This window comes from Bactrocera tryoni, chromosome 5, assembly GCF_016617805.1.
Source record: "Bactrocera tryoni isolate S06 chromosome 5, CSIRO_BtryS06_freeze2, whole genome shotgun sequence".
NCBI lineage: Eukaryota > Metazoa > Arthropoda > Insecta > Diptera > Tephritidae > Bactrocera > Bactrocera tryoni.
The window spans coordinates 5,670,767-5,688,012 of NC_052503.1; the positions used below are offsets into that span (position 1 = coordinate 5,670,767).

At 34.3% G+C, this 17,246-nt stretch overlaps 2 protein-coding genes across 5 annotated transcripts; one reads left to right on the plus strand and one right to left on the minus strand.

The window, feature by feature from the left end:
* Positions 1-24: 24 nt before the first annotated feature.
* Positions 25-2,925, minus strand: LOC120777422 (serine incorporator 3). Of its 3 annotated transcripts, none has more exons than XM_040108723.1 (7): positions 2,758-2,793; positions 1,936-2,485; positions 1,768-1,877; positions 1,521-1,704; positions 1,249-1,455; positions 621-780; positions 25-552 (listed from the first exon to the last, which is right to left on the minus strand). In XM_040108723.1, the coding sequence occupies exons 1-7, from the start codon at positions 2,791-2,793 to the stop codon at positions 414-416; spliced, it is 1,386 nt and encodes a 461-aa protein (XP_039964657.1). In that variant the 3' UTR covers positions 25-413. The 3 variants fall into 3 exon arrangements, with proteins under 3 accessions (XP_039964657.1, XP_039964659.1, XP_039964658.1); XM_040108725.1 differs by having other exon boundaries at positions 414-552; positions 621-759; positions 2,758-2,925; XM_040108724.1 differs by having other exon boundaries at positions 414-552; positions 621-771; positions 2,758-2,925.
* Positions 2,926-3,386: 461 nt separating this feature from the next.
* Positions 3,387-13,144, plus strand: LOC120777333 (aspartate aminotransferase, cytoplasmic). 2 transcript variants are annotated; one of them, XM_040108575.1, is made up of 7 exons: positions 3,387-3,854; positions 10,573-10,680; positions 10,894-10,967; positions 11,038-11,515; positions 11,587-11,752; positions 12,063-12,205; positions 12,276-13,025. In XM_040108575.1, the coding sequence occupies exons 1-7, from the start codon at positions 3,740-3,742 to the stop codon at positions 12,422-12,424; spliced, it is 1,233 nt and encodes a 410-aa protein (XP_039964509.1). In that variant the 5' UTR covers positions 3,387-3,739; the 3' UTR covers positions 12,425-13,025. The 2 variants fall into 2 exon arrangements, with proteins under 2 accessions (XP_039964509.1, XP_039964510.1); XM_040108576.1 differs by lacking the exon at positions 3,387-3,854 and adding an exon at positions 7,439-7,612 and having other exon boundaries at positions 12,276-13,144.
* Positions 13,145-17,246: the final 4,102 nt, after the last annotated feature.

Here is a 17,246-nt window from a genome sequence, read left to right on the forward strand (position 1 = left end):
CTATTTAAGAGAAACAAATGCGTGTTTAAATTGGCGTTCACCGAAATTTTAATATTTATCGTTCGCGCTTTGTGACTATTTCCTTTTGATTATGTATATAATAAGTTACGGTATGTATATAGTACACTTGTATTTTTTGAATATATATTGGTTAAGTGCATTCGCTTGCATATATGTACGAATGTCTGTTTATAGAATTTAATATACTTTGATAAGGAGTATCATCATTGAATCATCACATTAAAAGATATATTTCAAATATTTATGTAGCTCACAGACAAGTAATGTTAGTAATGACTTCAACTCTTGATCTTTTGACTAATCATAGTAATTTATACTTGACAGCGTCAAGTTGTTACTGAACCTAAAGTTCTATTCAGCTTCTTGAAATTAATTGTTTGCCGTCAAACTCTTTAACTAAAGTCACGGTTAGTTAGTATTATAGGTGCCACCAGACTCCATCCGTATATGAAAACTCCAAGCCAACTGGATATTATTTTAATCCACATCGAAGCTGCATTGGCGTTGAAGAGCTCAATGTCGGAATTGGGTCTAGAAAATCAATGGAAACCATTGCACAATTACATACAAACAGCACACACACAAACACGAATACTTACTTGTACCAATTGGTGAGTGTCATCATGACGTAGAGGGAAGCGCAAACAAACACAATATGGAACATGGACCAGGAATAAGTAACGCCCTCATTTTCGTTATCGGTTCCGTTCTTGCCATCACCAGTGCCGGCTTCTGAATCTGAGAGAGCTTCTGTTAAGACTTTGTTAGTGCATTTGTACAACAATTTACAGTCGCGACAGTAAAAATTACACATAAAAATATGAAAAATTTTAAATGAACCAAAATAACCAAATCCATAGCACAGATTTTTGAACCGTTGCATTTCGCATGGTTGCATTTTAGTTCGCATATACATTAAAGATGACCGAGAGTTGAAAATCATAATGAAATAAAATGAAAAAGATAAGAGTGTTAGCAAATTGCATTAAAAAGTATTAATTGTGTTTTTATAGTGAGGAAATTCGAAGTGAGTCGGTGATACAGTAATGTGAGTATGCGAAATAAGCGTAAATTCAATGGTGCTCATTCTTAAATGTTAATGGTTTGCAGAAGGAATGTGTTTCAAATGCTTAGAATAAATTAGTAATGTACTCTATGGGCATAGTTGATTGGTGGTGATTTGAGAAAGCGAATATCTTTAGTTATATCATAAATTAAACCACTTACCACGTTTTTCGCCGTCATTGTTGATTTTGGAAACCTCGACAGCCGAGCTAATGCAATTGTAGAGAATGCAGAACAACCAAACTACCAGACCAATTATATTTGTTGTGTCAAATGTTACTTTGGAGTTGTGTGTTGGTGGTGCAGTGGTCGTATTTCCAGATGTAACACCACTGATAACACCATACAAGCCGGGATTGCATTCCTTCTCTGAAAGAAATGAGACACAAGTTAATAATTTGTAAATTTATCAAATGGTTTTTCCTCAGCCTAACCTGGGTTATTGGCAACAGCGGACCAGGTCAAGTAAATGGTGTAGATTGTGACTAAAGAGCTTTGCAATAGACCTGAGTGCGGCAAACGATCCTGGACAGCTGGCAAAACCGATATGATGCTCACAATAAGACAAAGTATAAGATTGAACGAAATGAAGAATTTGTTGAGACCGCAACCGCTAGACTGAGAATGTGAAGTAACGTGTGAAATAATTTAAAGTAAAACAGAACAAAATGTATACCTTACCTGCGTGAAGTAAATATACAGCAACGAAATGCCTACTACGGATAAGGCATAACTTACTAACGTAACTCCGACTAAAGCATAAAAGTAGCCTTTATTATTTTCCGCATTTTCTGAAGAAAAAGACATTATCAGATAAACAACCGTTTGTTTAATGTAAGTGCTACCAACCAATCCAATTCTCCGCAATAGAGTGGGCAAAATCCACAATTATCACCAATTGTACCAAAATGAATGCTAAACCGCCTATTAATCCTACCCACATCATTGCCGGACCGAAAGAGCCATCTGGTATGAAAATTGCACCAATTGCAGCTCCGAAGCAAATTAGAAATTTCAATCCCCAAAATTCATTTTGTATATGCGAGCGTGGATCACGTGAACTCTTTACACCCAACATGATTAGTGCCATCAACATAAAGAAACATGCGAGTCCAAAGCAAAGGCGATAAACAGCCATGTAACCGAGTGCATATTCACAGTCTACTTGTAGATTTCCAGAAAAGGATAGTGCCTTAGAGCTTATTGTGGAGGTTGAATTTATACAGAAAGGTAACTTTTTAAGCGTATCCTGAAGACCGGGCGATAATGCAATAGCACTCAAAACTGTGCCCACCAGGAGCATGAAGGCATACATAAAACGTGATGAAGTCGAGTTCTTGCAAGAGGGGCAAGCATTACAGCAGCAACTGGCAGCTGTACCAGTGCAGCATAATGCGCACTAAAAATAGAAAAAAAGTCCATATGGGAAAATCAAAATGTATATTTCTAAGAATACATGGTGATGAGTAATTATGGAAATATGTAAATTCCTCATTTAAGATAAATTCATTTTCACAATTATCTTATTAGAAATGTCGTACACACATATTTATAGTCACATCTCAAATTTGTCACATAAAATATTGATTTTTGTTTTTTTTTTTAAACACGAAGAACGTAATTACTTTAGATATGAATTTCCATATTTTTTTCCATATTGACTATACTCACTTGAGCTGCGGAGCATAGGCCTAGAACGGCTCCCATTTCTTCCAAAAATAAGTTTCCTTTTCGGCAATAAATCTGTAATTTGTAAAACTACACTTGAATTAATTTTTCCTTGTCGTAAGAAAAATAAGCTATTTCTTTGTATTTCTTGATTTTCGCTTTGTTTGTAAAATGTCAACAAACCTAAAAAACGCAAGGTTGCTTTCTGCAATCAAGCAGTGTTCAGACATTTAACAGAACTTTATTCAGAGAACGCTTTATTTTCTATTTAGCAATTTCCTGAAAAATTTTAATGAAATACAATCACTTACATATAAAAAGTTTGAAGCCCTCTTGTACTCAACGAAAAAGAAGTAGTCAGTTTTTGTGTATATTAAAGTATCACAATGGTTTTCATCTTCAAAAAAATTTATAATAACATTGTCGATATAAATTCAAAATTAAGATGTCGATTAGAGCAATTGTAAGTCGGGCTAAAAATTGGCTGTTATAGTGTTAAGGGAATATGGTGTTTAAAATCTGTTCTCATTATGCCTATTCTCAGTTTCGCTGTTTTCATTCGTAATATTCGCAAAACAGCTGATTTCAGATTCATTTGACATTTTTTTGTGTAATTTTTGTTTGTATTTAAGAACACTTTCAAAGAGATGTTTTTAAACATTCCGCACCACCTGGAATAACAATCTTAAAGTAGTCTTAAATCCGCATTTATTTATTATCTTCCTATCGCAATCTATTTTTTTATTTACACTATCAAGGAAGTGGCAGATTATCGACAATTTCACTGTGTTCTCGAAGTGATTTGATAATCTTTTATTAAGTTCGTACGCGCGTTGTGTCATCTAACGAAGACGTTCAAAGCGAGAGGCATCAACTCTCACACAGCGTTGTTCTTTACTATATTTTCAGTTTGCTCGAGCATTTCTGCCGCGCGGTTGATTTTCTATTAAACGTCATCAGAACATATTACCTAACTGAAAAAAATATGTCCAATTCTGTGTTCGAAGCTGTTCAAAAGGGACCAGCCATAGAGGTCTTCGCCCTAAATCGGGCATTCTTGGAGGATACCGAACCCAAGAAGGCTAACCTCGGAGTGGGAGGTAAGTTGCGACAGGGAATGAGGTAATACAGTAGTAAAAGAAATCGTAAAAAGGTGAATGCACGCGAAGCAACAATTGTTCCAATACGGCAATTTATTCAACTTACACCTACATATATCAGGTATTTCTTATTGGCGAAGTAGTGAAGTTGTATAGTGCTGTATTTAAAGAATCAAACTCAACAAAATCACAACTTTGCTTACGTGACTTTTTTGGCATTAACGCCTAGTTTTTTGGAGCTTGCTTCTTACCTACTTCTTTATGGAATCGCCAAAAGGTCACATCAAAGGTCAAATGTACTGTATACCCACAAGGCAGTATTTGCCAAACACTTCACTCAGTTTGTTAGCAGAAGATCCTTTGAACTTTGCGTGTACAAATTGGTTTTTAAATTTTCTTATTATTTGTTATTACATGTGTTTATGTAGCCCTGTATGTTTATATGTTTATGTTTGATTGAATTTGTTTGATTACCGGCTTATCGCTTTCTTTAATATTAAAAACAACCAATTATCTGTTGGCTGTATTAATTAAACTATAATTGTATTCTCATCGATTCTATGAATGAGATAAGAACATGGATAAATTAGTAAAAACACGTTTTAAATTAACATACTAAATGCAAATATAGAAGCTAGCGATTTTTGTTTATACCTAAGAGCGTGAGAGTATTACATAAGCAGACAAGCTAAGAAAGTTACATTAGGATCTGTTTCTTGCCTGCTAATTACCAAAATTTAATTACAACTTTTATATATTATATTATACTAGTATATGTTGCCGCGTTTTGTTAAATTTGCTCCGAATGAACTAAGCGGCGTTTTAAATATTTTCAAACTACAAGTTGGGCCAATGTACTTTAAATTAGTTTTATTTGTGTCTATGCAAATATTACTACCTTGGATGTTTGGTTATTATTCGTAATCATGAAGCAAATATAATAAATAACAAATTTTTATATTTGTTCATTTATTAGTATAGTTATAAACGAGCCCTTTAATGGAGTAAGTGTTTATATACGGTTTCACATTTTCTATATGTACTTAGTAATAAATATAAAAAAAAATTGTTAAAAAGTTTTCTGCAGTCCACTTTATTAGAATAAGTTATATATTTGTTTATGTACTTGTGTGTGTTGTGTATGTATGTGCTTACATATGTTATAAGCGTATATATAACATTCAACAACTTTTTATCTGTCCTGCACTTCTATGCATGATCATATTTTGTCGTCAGAATATTTCTTTCTATTTTTGAATCTATAAGTAAAGATGTGCACGTAGCCACACTTAAGTAGAAATAATATATAAATATCCAATCTCATATGTAGGTGTAAGTAAATACTTTCATTAGTACCTTTTGGCATTGATCTTGCGAAAGAATATTTACGGTAGAAATATAATGAAAGCTGAAATGCAAAAATTTGAAAGCATTTCATTTCGTAAGCAGAAGAGAAATCTAAATGCTGATTTCGATTTTAAACTCACTTAAATGGAAATATAAATACATACATATGTAAATAAGATATTAAATAATTTATTGAGTTTGATGTCGAAATTCCTTTCCCAGCAATTAACTTTTTTTATTATAAATTTGTTATATAATCGCAATCAAAAAACTTTTACTTTCCGTGGAGACAAACATCTGGTGCTTTATATAAATTAACGTATTTGTTCAAAATTGAACATGTTCGTTGCTGCCAAAGGACGGACAACAACATTATATTTAAAAACGTTTATATATTATTAAATCTTACTATTGATACAGTCTACTATTATTAGATATCTATGTTCAAATATATTGAACATATATGCACATAAACATAAACACATACTAAAAATGCATTGTCATGCAAAACAATAGCATTCAACAGACAATAACACAAACATTACAAAGGATAATATGTTTACATATGATAACCCATGGGTTCTTAGAATACATTGTAGCAACTGTCTGTAAATGTACTCACATTAAAACAAATCCAAGGTCACACAACATGTGCACTTGAAAACAATACCATACCATGTAGCATAAACAATATGCTACATATAGTACATATGAACATACACACATACACATATATTAAGATAGTTAAGATAGTTCTTAAAATTGTATATAAATAAGTGAAAATTCTAAATGAAATCAGAATGAAATATTTCTCAGCTCAGTGAAGGTCTTTTCATTTCCCCCCACCAGTGGTAAGGTTTGATAAAATCTTCATTGAGTTTTTAAAGTTTGATCTTACAAATCAAACAGTTCGATTTTATAATTCAAACATATTCTTGAGGTAGGTATGATTTAAAATTTTTGTTATTGTTAATTTTCGCTTGTTTGCACTTCTTGCGCCGTGATATAAACTGGTGCAACAGCGACACTGCCAATTTGCAATTGAATTTGTTGCTTGTAGATAAATATGTCGTTCTTGTGTGCATACATATACATATATATATATACATATATGCATACAAATATGCAGAAAGAAATTGATATGGCGATCTGCCATTATCATTTTTTACGATATTCCACGATCCATTTTTCTGCATTATCTGCTATAAATAACTATTACTAGTAAATGCTTTTCCTGTTTTTGAGTAGTACACAGTTTAATATTTTTTATTTATTCAAAGTGGTAATATGAATAAAATATTCTAGTATCGTTTGCCACCACTTAGCTGCGCAATTGTATTAATTATTAGTACTGTTATTGCACTATAACCGGCAATGAGCAATAAGTACGTACGTGTGTTGTAAAAATTATTGTATGTACAGTTATGTTCACAATAATTCGTTCTGCTCGTTTAGGGATGAAGAAAAATGATAGTTTTCAGTTTAATTTAATATAAAACCAATTAGTTTTCAGATTCTAAAGTACAGTTAAACACCTCCATATAAATTACATAATATTTTTGACTATCTTTCGAAAAGTAATTCAATACATATTTAATCGAATAGACAATATTGCGGATACTGGCGGTATATATCGTAGAATGGTGTCCATTAAACCTTTGCACATATCACCCGGACTGACTGCCCTTCTACAATCCATTCAAAGTTTTTATTAGTTCGTATTTTTTTGAAACATTTTATTTGGTACATATCTCCCCTTATATTTTTGATTGGATTCAAGTATTGAAATTGATCTGGCTTTTAAGTTGGGTTTTAACAAATGTTTTCTGATTGTTCCTGCACTCATATCGCGACTAAACTCATTCCTTTTGAGAGCTGAAATGTGGATGTCTTCGAACATATTCTATGATTTTTTGGACAGCATATTCCTCTGTCTGTCCTTTTAGGCCACATGATGTTTGTCGAACACAAATCATTTTTTATATATCCTTGTTATCCGTAAAATTTAAAATTTTTTTTATTAAATTTAAAAATTTTCGCCGTTGAAGCATATCCTAACTCGCATTGCTATTGATATGAGCAATACTGTACTCGTATATTATAGAGATGAACACTTTGTACTCGACTCGCTTATTTTATCGGATATTTGATAATATTTACTTTTAATTGGTTGCCTTCCTCTGCACTTGAGCTTGTTTAGTAACTGCAGTTAAAGCGTTACTGCAGTACGGTTAGAATTTTCTGGTTGACGTGCTAACTTTTGAAACTACAGAAGAATATCAAAAAATATAAAAAGATGCAGCAATCTGTCTTCAGCAAAGTTAATAAAGGTGCCGCGATTGAAGTTTTCGCCTTGATGAGGGCATGTGCTAAGGATATATCGCCCAGAAAAGCCGATCTCAGTGCGGGAAGTATGTGGATAACGCTTTTGAAATTTCATAATTTTAAAATTCGTTGCAGGTGGTACAGTTTTTTTTAACAACAAATACGCTTCACGAAAATTAACGCAGGCAAATCACACAATAAAAGTGCGAATTACTCGTTATCACGAGCTTGTTAAGTAAAAGCTCTCAAATGTTGATAAAAATACAACTGCAATAACAAAAAAACATGATAACATACATCAATAACGTTAATGCTAAACACGTGATTTCAGAGGAAAAGATCCATTTTAATGTTTACATTTTAAACAAAAATGTTTTGAAATGAATTATGTGAATGTGGACTGAAAAAGCCGTTTGTAATTCTTATACCTACATATATAAAATGAGTCGGTCATCCATTTATATGTATGTATATATGTATGTTATTTGTTTTATTTTAAAAGTTTGCAAACACGAAATGTATGCCAACAAAATTGCAATGTCAAGGTTCGCTTATACAGCGCTCTAGTGCGTGTGACGTCAATTAGAGTATATTAATTTATTCTAAATCACTTTCATTCTACAAATTTGTTATTATAGCATTTAGTTATATTTTTATTTTATTTTTATATTTGACCCCTCGGCTCGGTAATCAGCTGTTCTTCTTTTTGTTTTTATTTTTTTGTTGATAAGAGAGGGAGTACGTGTATATACATACATTGCTAGTTAAGCAATTATGAGCTAAATTGAGAATCAGCAAAAATGCGAAATCAACCAGGCAAATAATTCTGTTAGCGTCATTCCTAATACATATTATATATGATACATGTATACATGTGTGTACCCACGTCAACAGTGATTTGCTCTGTACATACACACATCCAAGAATATGGAACATACTATATATGTTTGTTGTATGTACATAAGTATATGTATTTAAAGATGAAAAAATATTGCATGTATACATACACTCGGCGAAAAAAAAACCCACGCAGTCGAAAATTTTCTAATATTCCTATTTTGAACTGCCACTATTTGCTCAAAATTCACTATTTGTCTTATTTGGCTGTTTTGTCATGTGGCTACATTATTTTACTTTTATTGTTAAAACCGTTAGCGTCCGCACGTGTTTATTACAGAATTTGCGGTATTTTCTTTTGAATAAGTTGTGAAAACAAGTAAAGTTGAACATGGTGGGGTCAACAAAAAAGAAATCAGAAATCGTAGCTTTATATAAAATAAATTATCCAAAGGTCAAATAGCTCGTGAAATAGGTATAAAGGATTGGAACGTGCGTATTATAATTAAAAATTATACGTATTTTAATTGATTAGCTCGAAAAAAGGGCAGTGGACGTCCGAAAACAGTAAAACCTCGTCAAGAACGACAAATTAAACGGATGTGCATTAGTGATCGCTTTCAATATGCTGGAACAATCAATGCAACATTTTATGAAACCACTGGGGTAAAATTAACTACAAGTCCTTTGCAAGATGTGCTGAATAATCTTGTAATCGAGTGTATGTATATTTGTAAATTTATTTCAGTGGTTAATTTTATTGAAGGTCATAATATTCTATATTTCTCGATAAATCTCTGATAAGACCGTCCACACATTATAGCTGTTTCCTATCTGAAGTCAACAAACACAAACTGCTGGAAGTCGGCAATTCAAGTAATCTAACAAGATTAGCATTATGGTTTCTTTGTTTTTTTTTCTTGTTAACAATAATTGTGTTACCAAGCTGAAATAAGCTTCTTTATAACTCTTTTACCATAAAAAATGTTATCCCATGGAGACATTGAAAAATTATTAATTACTAATTTATTCTACCACTTACGTTAATACATTATTTTTTCCTCAGCTTTTTTCATTAATTGCCCCCTTTAGGGTTCTATTCTTTCATGCAAACTCCCACATGTGCAAGTGCACTCACATGCATCTGTAATCACTGCTTGAATTGCCACTCGGCCAGCCATGCAAACAATTCAACTCATTTATGTCAGCCATCTGTCAATGTGGCTAATAACAAATAAATAAAGCGGCAAAAATCGTTCAGAAACAAGGCTATCACGTGTCTAGCTTAATAGCTGTGCATTTCTTTTTATGAATGAATTGAATAATTGCTCTATAAGTGCATATGCGATATATTTTCAATACCATTCATCTTTAAGCGGCGTTTCAAATTGCAATTGAGATATTGCTAGTGCTACGTTTGTGTATTTTTATGTAAGAAAAAATTTGTTTCTTGTTGGTTGCAATAAAAATGGAATGCATAGATTAAGCGTAGATTATATATAGTTTATTGAGTAAATAAATTATAAGCGAAAGTGGAGTTACCCGAGATCGCTGACAGTGCTAAAAAGATTTTTTCCACTGCTGCACTGATTCCGTCCGTTCAGTATAGAAATCGTTCCCAAAATTTATAGAGACTTGATAGCAGCTCGTGATATCTGAAGAAGCGGACAGTAAACTGTCTTAGTTTTCGTAAACAAAGGCTTCCCCTCGTTTCGCTTATGACGCACCGAACCGATAAGGTTTCTGTGAAACTCTCTCCAAAAACAAGAACCAGATCGTTCTTGTGAAGCAGACTCTTCTGTGAAATAAACGATATTATAATATTTTAAAGACGTAAAGCTGAGCTTAAATATATCCATATATTTTTTTTGGAGAAAGTATGTGTCAAACTTAATAAAAATCTTGCTTCATAGAAAAAATTCGTATAAAAAGTATTATGTATAAAAAATTATGAAAATTTAAATGAAATTTTCCCTATTCCCATTATGATAAATGGTGATAAATGCATTAACAATAAAAAGCTAGTAGCATAAAAAGGAAACCTCATTAATACATTCATTCACCTATTAGTGTAATAAATTATTGCTTTGCGTCGCTCATCTTTAATTGAATTGAAGCAGTTTTTGTAACTGTAATTTAATAAAATGAAAAACATTGTAATATAATTACCATAGATTAATTAATGATTTTTTAATTTTTTTACTTGCAGCCTACCGCACTAATGAGGGCAAGCCCTGGGTGCTGCCGGTGGTGCGTAAAACTGAAATCAAAATTACCAGCGATGAGACAATCAATCACGAGTATCTACCAGTATTGGGTGAGTGTAAAAAACTCTATAAGCGCACACACATACACATATGTATATATTAAATTTTCACAGTTGTATATTATTATTTTAAAGTAATGGATTCAAATTGCTTTTTGAGTTAATAAAATGAAATGAGTAAAAAAATAAAAGCAACTAAGTTTTTATACAAACAAAAACAACACACTGCATTGACTAATTTACATCGTTTTACTTCAATTAAAGGCAATGATGCATTTACAAAGGCCGCCACAGGCTTGTTGTTGGGTGATAACTCGAGCGCTATCGCAGACAAGCGCGTAAGTAAATATTAATTGAGTTTCATAAAACACTAAAACTATTAATGCAATTGTTGTTGCACTCTTTCAGGCGTTCGGCATTCAAACGCTCTCCGGCACCGGTGCGTTGCGTATAGGCGCACAATTTTTGCGTGTCATACTCGATCGTCGTGTTGCCTACTACTCAAATCCCACATGGGAGAACCATCACAAAGTGTTTGCGGATGCTGGCTTTGAAACGCTGCGCTCGTACCGCTATTGGGATCAGGAGAAGCGCACCATCGATTTTGAGGGTCTCTTGGCCGATTTGGATGCCGCGCCTGAGGGTGCTGTTATCATCTTGCACGCATGCGCACACAATCCCACCGGCTGTGATCCCACACAAGAGCAATGGAAGCAAATCGCTGATTTGATGGAGCGCAAGAAACTTTTCCCATTCCTGGATTCGGCATATCAAGGTTTCGCCAGTGGCGATCCGGAGAAGGATGCCTGGGCTGTGCGCTACTTTGTGGAGCGTGGCTTCGAATTGTTTGTCGCACAATCGTTTGCGAAAAACTTTGGCCTTTATTGTGAGTGAAAGCCGCTCGTTGCTAGAAATAGTCCACTTTTTTTAATGTACTATGTAATTTATACACTTTAGGTGAGCGTGTCGGTAATTTGACGGTGGTGCAACGTAACGCTGCTTCGTCGGAAGCTGTAGCATCGCAGTTTACTTGGTTGGTGCGTGGCATGTACTCGAATCCACCAGCGTTTGGCAGTCGCATTGTGGCCACAGTATTGAATAATCCAGAGCTGCGTAAGGAATGGTGAGTTATTTTCGAATTTCAAAATCATGTTCGAAACTGCATAGTTTGAGATGCTGCGTGTATATATTTTACTGTTACAATTGCTAAATGAAATTTTAATTTTTACTCAGATCTGTTTTTTTTTTCAAATATACCGTTATTATTGAAACTTATTGATCGTTTCGGCTTTATTCTGATTGTAAATCAAAGCCATAATAGGGAATTATAAACTCGACATAATTTCTGTTCTTTTTTTTAATAATAATCAATCATAACCTCACTAATATTGCCCATTCTAAGACTAATTTCCATATTTTAATAATTTCCACAGGATGGACTGCATTCAAACGATGTCTGGCCGAATCATCAAAATGCGCAAGGCGCTGTTCGACCGTCTCACCGAGCTGCAAACACCGGGCACCTGGGATCACATTGTCTCGCAAATTGGAATGTTCTCATACACTGGCTTGAACGGTGCGTTAATTGAAATTCTCCATCTGTAATTTTAAACTTAATTAACTTATAAATTCCGAAATTTTCACAGAGAAACAAGTGCGCGTACTCATCGATGATTTCCACGTGTATTTGCTGAAGTCGGGACGCATCAACATGTGCGGCCTCAATGAGAACAACGTCGACTATGTGGCACAGGCCATACACACGGCCGTCACGAAAGTCGGCAGTCACATTTAAATTCCATGCGTGTGTCTGTGTAAAACTCAAACCAGCATTTACAAATGCATTACAAAAACAAGAGCAAACTATAGTTAATGTCGATGCGAGGAGGATTATAGTTTGCCGAAACGCCGATATTCAAAAGCTTTCAAACGTGTACACATAAATTTATTAGGGAATGTTTATACGTTATATAACTATATATACATATATATACAAATACATAAGATGCTAGTAATTCATAAGCAGTTCAGCAGCGTGCAAACCCCTACAAAAACAACTAACAACCTCTCAAAATGTTTTTTCGAACTCCCCACAGAGCAAAAGAAAGAAACAGAAAACAAATACAATAATAATGTCGTAAAACAACAAATACAAGCAACCTATAGAATTTATTTTGTATTAGTAATGCAAAAATGCAGAACCGAAATCAAAGTAAAATACAAATATTTGAAAAAAACGCCAAACAATTTTGTAGCGAGCGTAGAAAATGAACAATAAAACAAAAATAAATAACCAAATATGAAGTTTAGGAACACAAACAACGCTATGTATTTACACAATAATAAGAGATAATATTAGAAATTATTTAAATAAAGTGCTAAGCAATTATACTCTACTTTGTATTGTAATATTTAATAAACATTTGTTGAGCGTTTAGCGAGCAGGTTCCTCATAATATTGTATGTCAATGTGTATGTTGAAATAAAAAAAATTAAATATATTATAATTAAAAAATAGTTCGAGTTTTTTATGAATAAAATAATGGCATTTTAGGGTATTTTTTATAGTTACTTTCCAAGCACTTTTTAAAGGTTATGTTCTCTTAAAACAAAATTTTCATGCGTGCTTTCGTACTTCAGCGCTAAAAGGACGGAAGAAAGACGAAATTTAAAAATAAAATAAATTAAATTAAAAATTAGTAAGAACAGGGTTGCAAATGATGATAAAATAAATAAATGAATTAATATTAATTTTTTTTTGTAATTCCGAAATTTTTTTTCCAATTTCTAATCTCAAATGTCGCATAGAAACTAAAAAAATGTTTATATTTAACTTAAAAAAAATGATAATTTCAGGTTTATAATTAAAAAAGGAAAAATTTTGAATGTAAATATTTCGTGCTTTCTTAATTAAAAAATTCGCAAGTAGTTAAAAGTAATAATTAATTACAATTTTTATTAATAGTCTACCACAATCTGTAAAAACATGTTTCAACGTGTTTTATTATTTTATAAGCCTCTCAAAAAACCACTAACAACCTAAATAACTCTCGTGGAGTTGCAAGTTCCAAATTGCCCAGCCTACTCCTCACCCACTTAGCGCTGTTTCACATCTATTTGGTTCCCATTTCGTCTTCTTGCTTGTTTAATTTCTTATTTTCAATTATTTTTGCCATAATTGCCGAGGCAGCGGAAGCGCAAGTCCAACGATATTTCCCTCCAAGCAGTTAAACAAATAATAACAAGAAACAAAATGAGCAAAAGCTCCAAAAAAAGAAAGAAACTGAAAAACAAAATTATAAATGTGGAAAATGTTGAAAATGGAGCATAAAAAATTGTAACTCGTGTACCCGTCACCGGTTTGTTAGGCATCCATAATTATGGCTGCGCGCGCACAGCACTGCTCTAACGCCCCTAATTACCATGCTCCTACAAATGTGTGTGTTTTTCTATGTGTGTTTGTATGTATGTATGTAAGCAATTACATTTTTTATATGCACTTTTTAGTGGCTTATTTACAAGTTCATTAATCTTCGCGCTAATACACTCTTGATTTCTTTATTTCGCTCTAATTTTTTCCAAAAATCGTCAGTCGGCCGCTTTGCTGGCGGCCGAAAAAGTGTTTAATGTTATTTATGTATTGGGTTGTCCGCTACAAATTGCACCGTAATTGGTTGGCGGAAGCCTTAAAGACAAAAAAAATTATGTTTTTAACCATGGCATTGTGCTCGGTGGCCTTACAACAACAACAATATTGACGTAGTTATGTTTTATAGCAAAATTAAGCCTGGCAGTTAATTACACAAAATTTTCTTGAATGGACTTAAACCCAATTCTTGATTGACCGGTACCACAAAATATACACCAATGAGTTTGTATTGAAGAAATTACGATTTTCCATACTTTATAAACTATTTGTAATACAGATTAAGCACTTCCAGCATGGTATAAATACCAGTGCATTTTCCTAACCTCACTTCAGCATTCAGCAGCATCAGCTGTGCTTCGAAGCCTTCAACATGCTACTTAAAAAAACAGATATTGCAAGGGTGATGTCGAGAGATTGGATTTCTGCAAGTTTCAGTACTTAAGGGGTTATATTCACTTAGGAATTCTTCTTCTTTACTGGCGTAGACACCGTTTATGCGGTTATAGCCTAGTTAACAATAGCGCGCTAGTCGTTTCTTCTTTTGGCAATGTGGCGCCAGTTTGAGATTTCAAGTGAAGCCAGGTCCTTCCCCACCTGGTCTTTCCAATGGAGTGGAGGTCTTCCTCTTCCTGTACTTCCCGTGGCGGGTACTGCGTCAAAAACTTTCAGAGCTGTAGTGTTTTTGTCCATTAGGACGACAAGACCTTGCAGCGTAGCTGCTATCTTCAAATACGCTGAACTATGTCAATCTCGTCGTTTATCTCATATAGCTCAGGGTGCCATCGAATGCGATATTCCCCGTGGCCAATGCGCAAAGGATCATAAATCTTTCGCAGAACCTTTCTCTCAAAAACTCGCCAATATAGCAAGACGGGAATAATGAGTGACTTATAGAGTTTGGTCCTTGGTTGGGGTCTCCTTTTTGTGGATTGGACAGAGCACACTTAAATGCCAATCGTCGGGCATGCTTCCGTCCGACCATATTGCACAAAGAAGCTGATGATTGCTCATTATCAGTTCTTCGCCGCCGTATTTGAATAGTTCAGGATAGCAACTAGAGTAGAAAATCCTTCGGCTGTCTGTTGTGATTGCAGCTTCACGACGTGGAACCTTCCTCGCATTTGTTGACGTACGTTTTTTGCTGCACAGAGATGGATTAGTATTGTGGCTGCAACAAGATAGTGGTCCAAGTCGACGTTAGGACCTCGGAGCGTACGCACGTCTAAACACTGGATACATTCCTGACGTACATCATAACATAATCGATCTGGTTGGTGGCTTTTCAATCCGGAGACAGCCAGGTAGCTTGGTAAATTTTCCTATGCTGAAATCTAGTACTACAGATGACCATATTTCGGGCACCGGCGAAGTTGTTCAGCCACAGCCCATTTAAGGATGTTTCCTCGTGGAGGATGAATTTAACGACAATTGTGCCAAAGATACCTTCCATGCCAACCCTGCCGTTTAAGTCGTTAAGCAGGATTTTGACATCGTGGCTGGAATAACTCGGCACCAGTCTTTGAAATTGTTTAAGGAATGTTTTCTGCAACTACAATAACAACAAAAATCTTATAGTGATCCCACGCTAAATCGGTTACTGAGGTTAAAGTTGACTGTGGTTAAAAAAAAATAATTAAAAAATAAAAATTGCGATCTCTCAATCAATAATTGTGTGGCGGCAGAAGGAGAACATGGACTTTAAACTTCAGCATGGCTTAAGCACTCATAGATTTACATACTTACATGCACACATTCAGAAATGCATAGCTATGCTCATTTGGGATAAATATTGCACTCAAATGTCTCCACGTTCCAACATTCCCACATATCTTTGTTAAAAGTATGTTAAAACCTGCAATTAAGTGTTTCAAAAACGACTCCACAAAAATCCGCGGAAAAACAAAACCATAAAAAATAGCATGAAAATATGTATGACACTTATGCCCGACAACAATTTTGCATTGGCGATCGATTAACAACTCACTTAAATGCTTTTCAACACCATTTAAAGGCCATCAAACAAACGGGCCAGCCAGCGGCCGATTGGACGATTGGACTCTTTCACTTTTGCGCGAAACTCTATTAAAACTACTTAAAATGCAAAACGTTATCTCGTCATAAATTATTTCGTTCGCTTTTCATAGCAATTTTCATATCAATAAATGCAACGTTTCGCTGCAATGTTGCAAATAGCAAACAACTCGACTCACACACACACTCGCACAGCCATCGAACATATAGATTATGTCCAGCTTATTGCTGTTTAATGCGTTATAGTTTTGTAGATTGCTGTCGGCTTGTTGTGCTCGTTGATGGCGTCAATGTTGTTGTTATTGTATTTAATTAATTCGGCGGCCACTTAGAATGCCACATCAAAATTCCGTTGAGCAACAAATTATTGCATTGCTAATGAATTGTTATGTAATAAAAAGCGAAATGGACAAATTTATGAAGTTTTGCAAAAGTGGAAGCTGAAAAAGCCTTAAACATTCAATTAGTCCGTACTCTAGATCACTTGCAGTCAGCGACTGTCATGTAATTCGCGGAATTAGCAGCCTAACGTAGACTATTTTTGCTCCAAAGATCACATGTTAAAGTTATAAGTCTATCTGGCTTTGTAGCTTATTAATAAATTCTGTAGAAACAGCTTAGTATATGACCTGGCTAAGTTCATGAAGCTTGCTCGATCCTTCTGATGTAACACTGTAGAATCAGAAAATGTGGAGTACTGTTCCCACGACAGTCAACGTAACCGGGTTCGACCTGGTTTGTATCCGTCTAAGGACTGTCAACTCTGCAGCATTCTTCCGAATTACTTTACTTTGAAAGAATCACAAGCTATCTAAGTTCAGGGTAAATATGAGTAAGCGTTCTTACAGACTCTATGGCTTTGGGGTCTTACAGTGCCAAAATTGTGATTGAATTGTCATTTTACCCATATCCTTGACCTTCTCGATCATCTATGCCT

Coding starts and splice junctions, on each gene's coding strand:
- LOC120777422 (XM_040108723.1), bottom strand. CDS start 2,793: ATGGGAGCCGTTCTAGGCCTATGCTCCGCAGCTCAA. Junction 1,878..1,935: donor TATTGCGGAGAATTGGATTG/GTTGGTAGCACT, acceptor CTTTTTCTTCAG/AAAATGCGGAAAATAATAAA. Junction 553..620: donor ACACTCACCAATTGGTACAA/GTAAGTATTCGT, acceptor TTGATTTTCTAG/ACCCAATTCCGACATTGAGC.
- LOC120777333 (XM_040108575.1), top strand. CDS start 3,740: ATGTCCAATTCTGTGTTCGAAGCTGTTCAAAAGGGACCAGCCATAGAG. Junction 10,968..11,037: donor GCGCTATCGCAGACAAGCGC/GTAAGTAAATAT, acceptor GCACTCTTTCAG/GCGTTCGGCATTCAAACGCT. Junction 12,206..12,275: donor CTCATACACTGGCTTGAACG/GTGCGTTAATTG, acceptor AAATTTTCACAG/AGAAACAAGTGCGCGTACTC.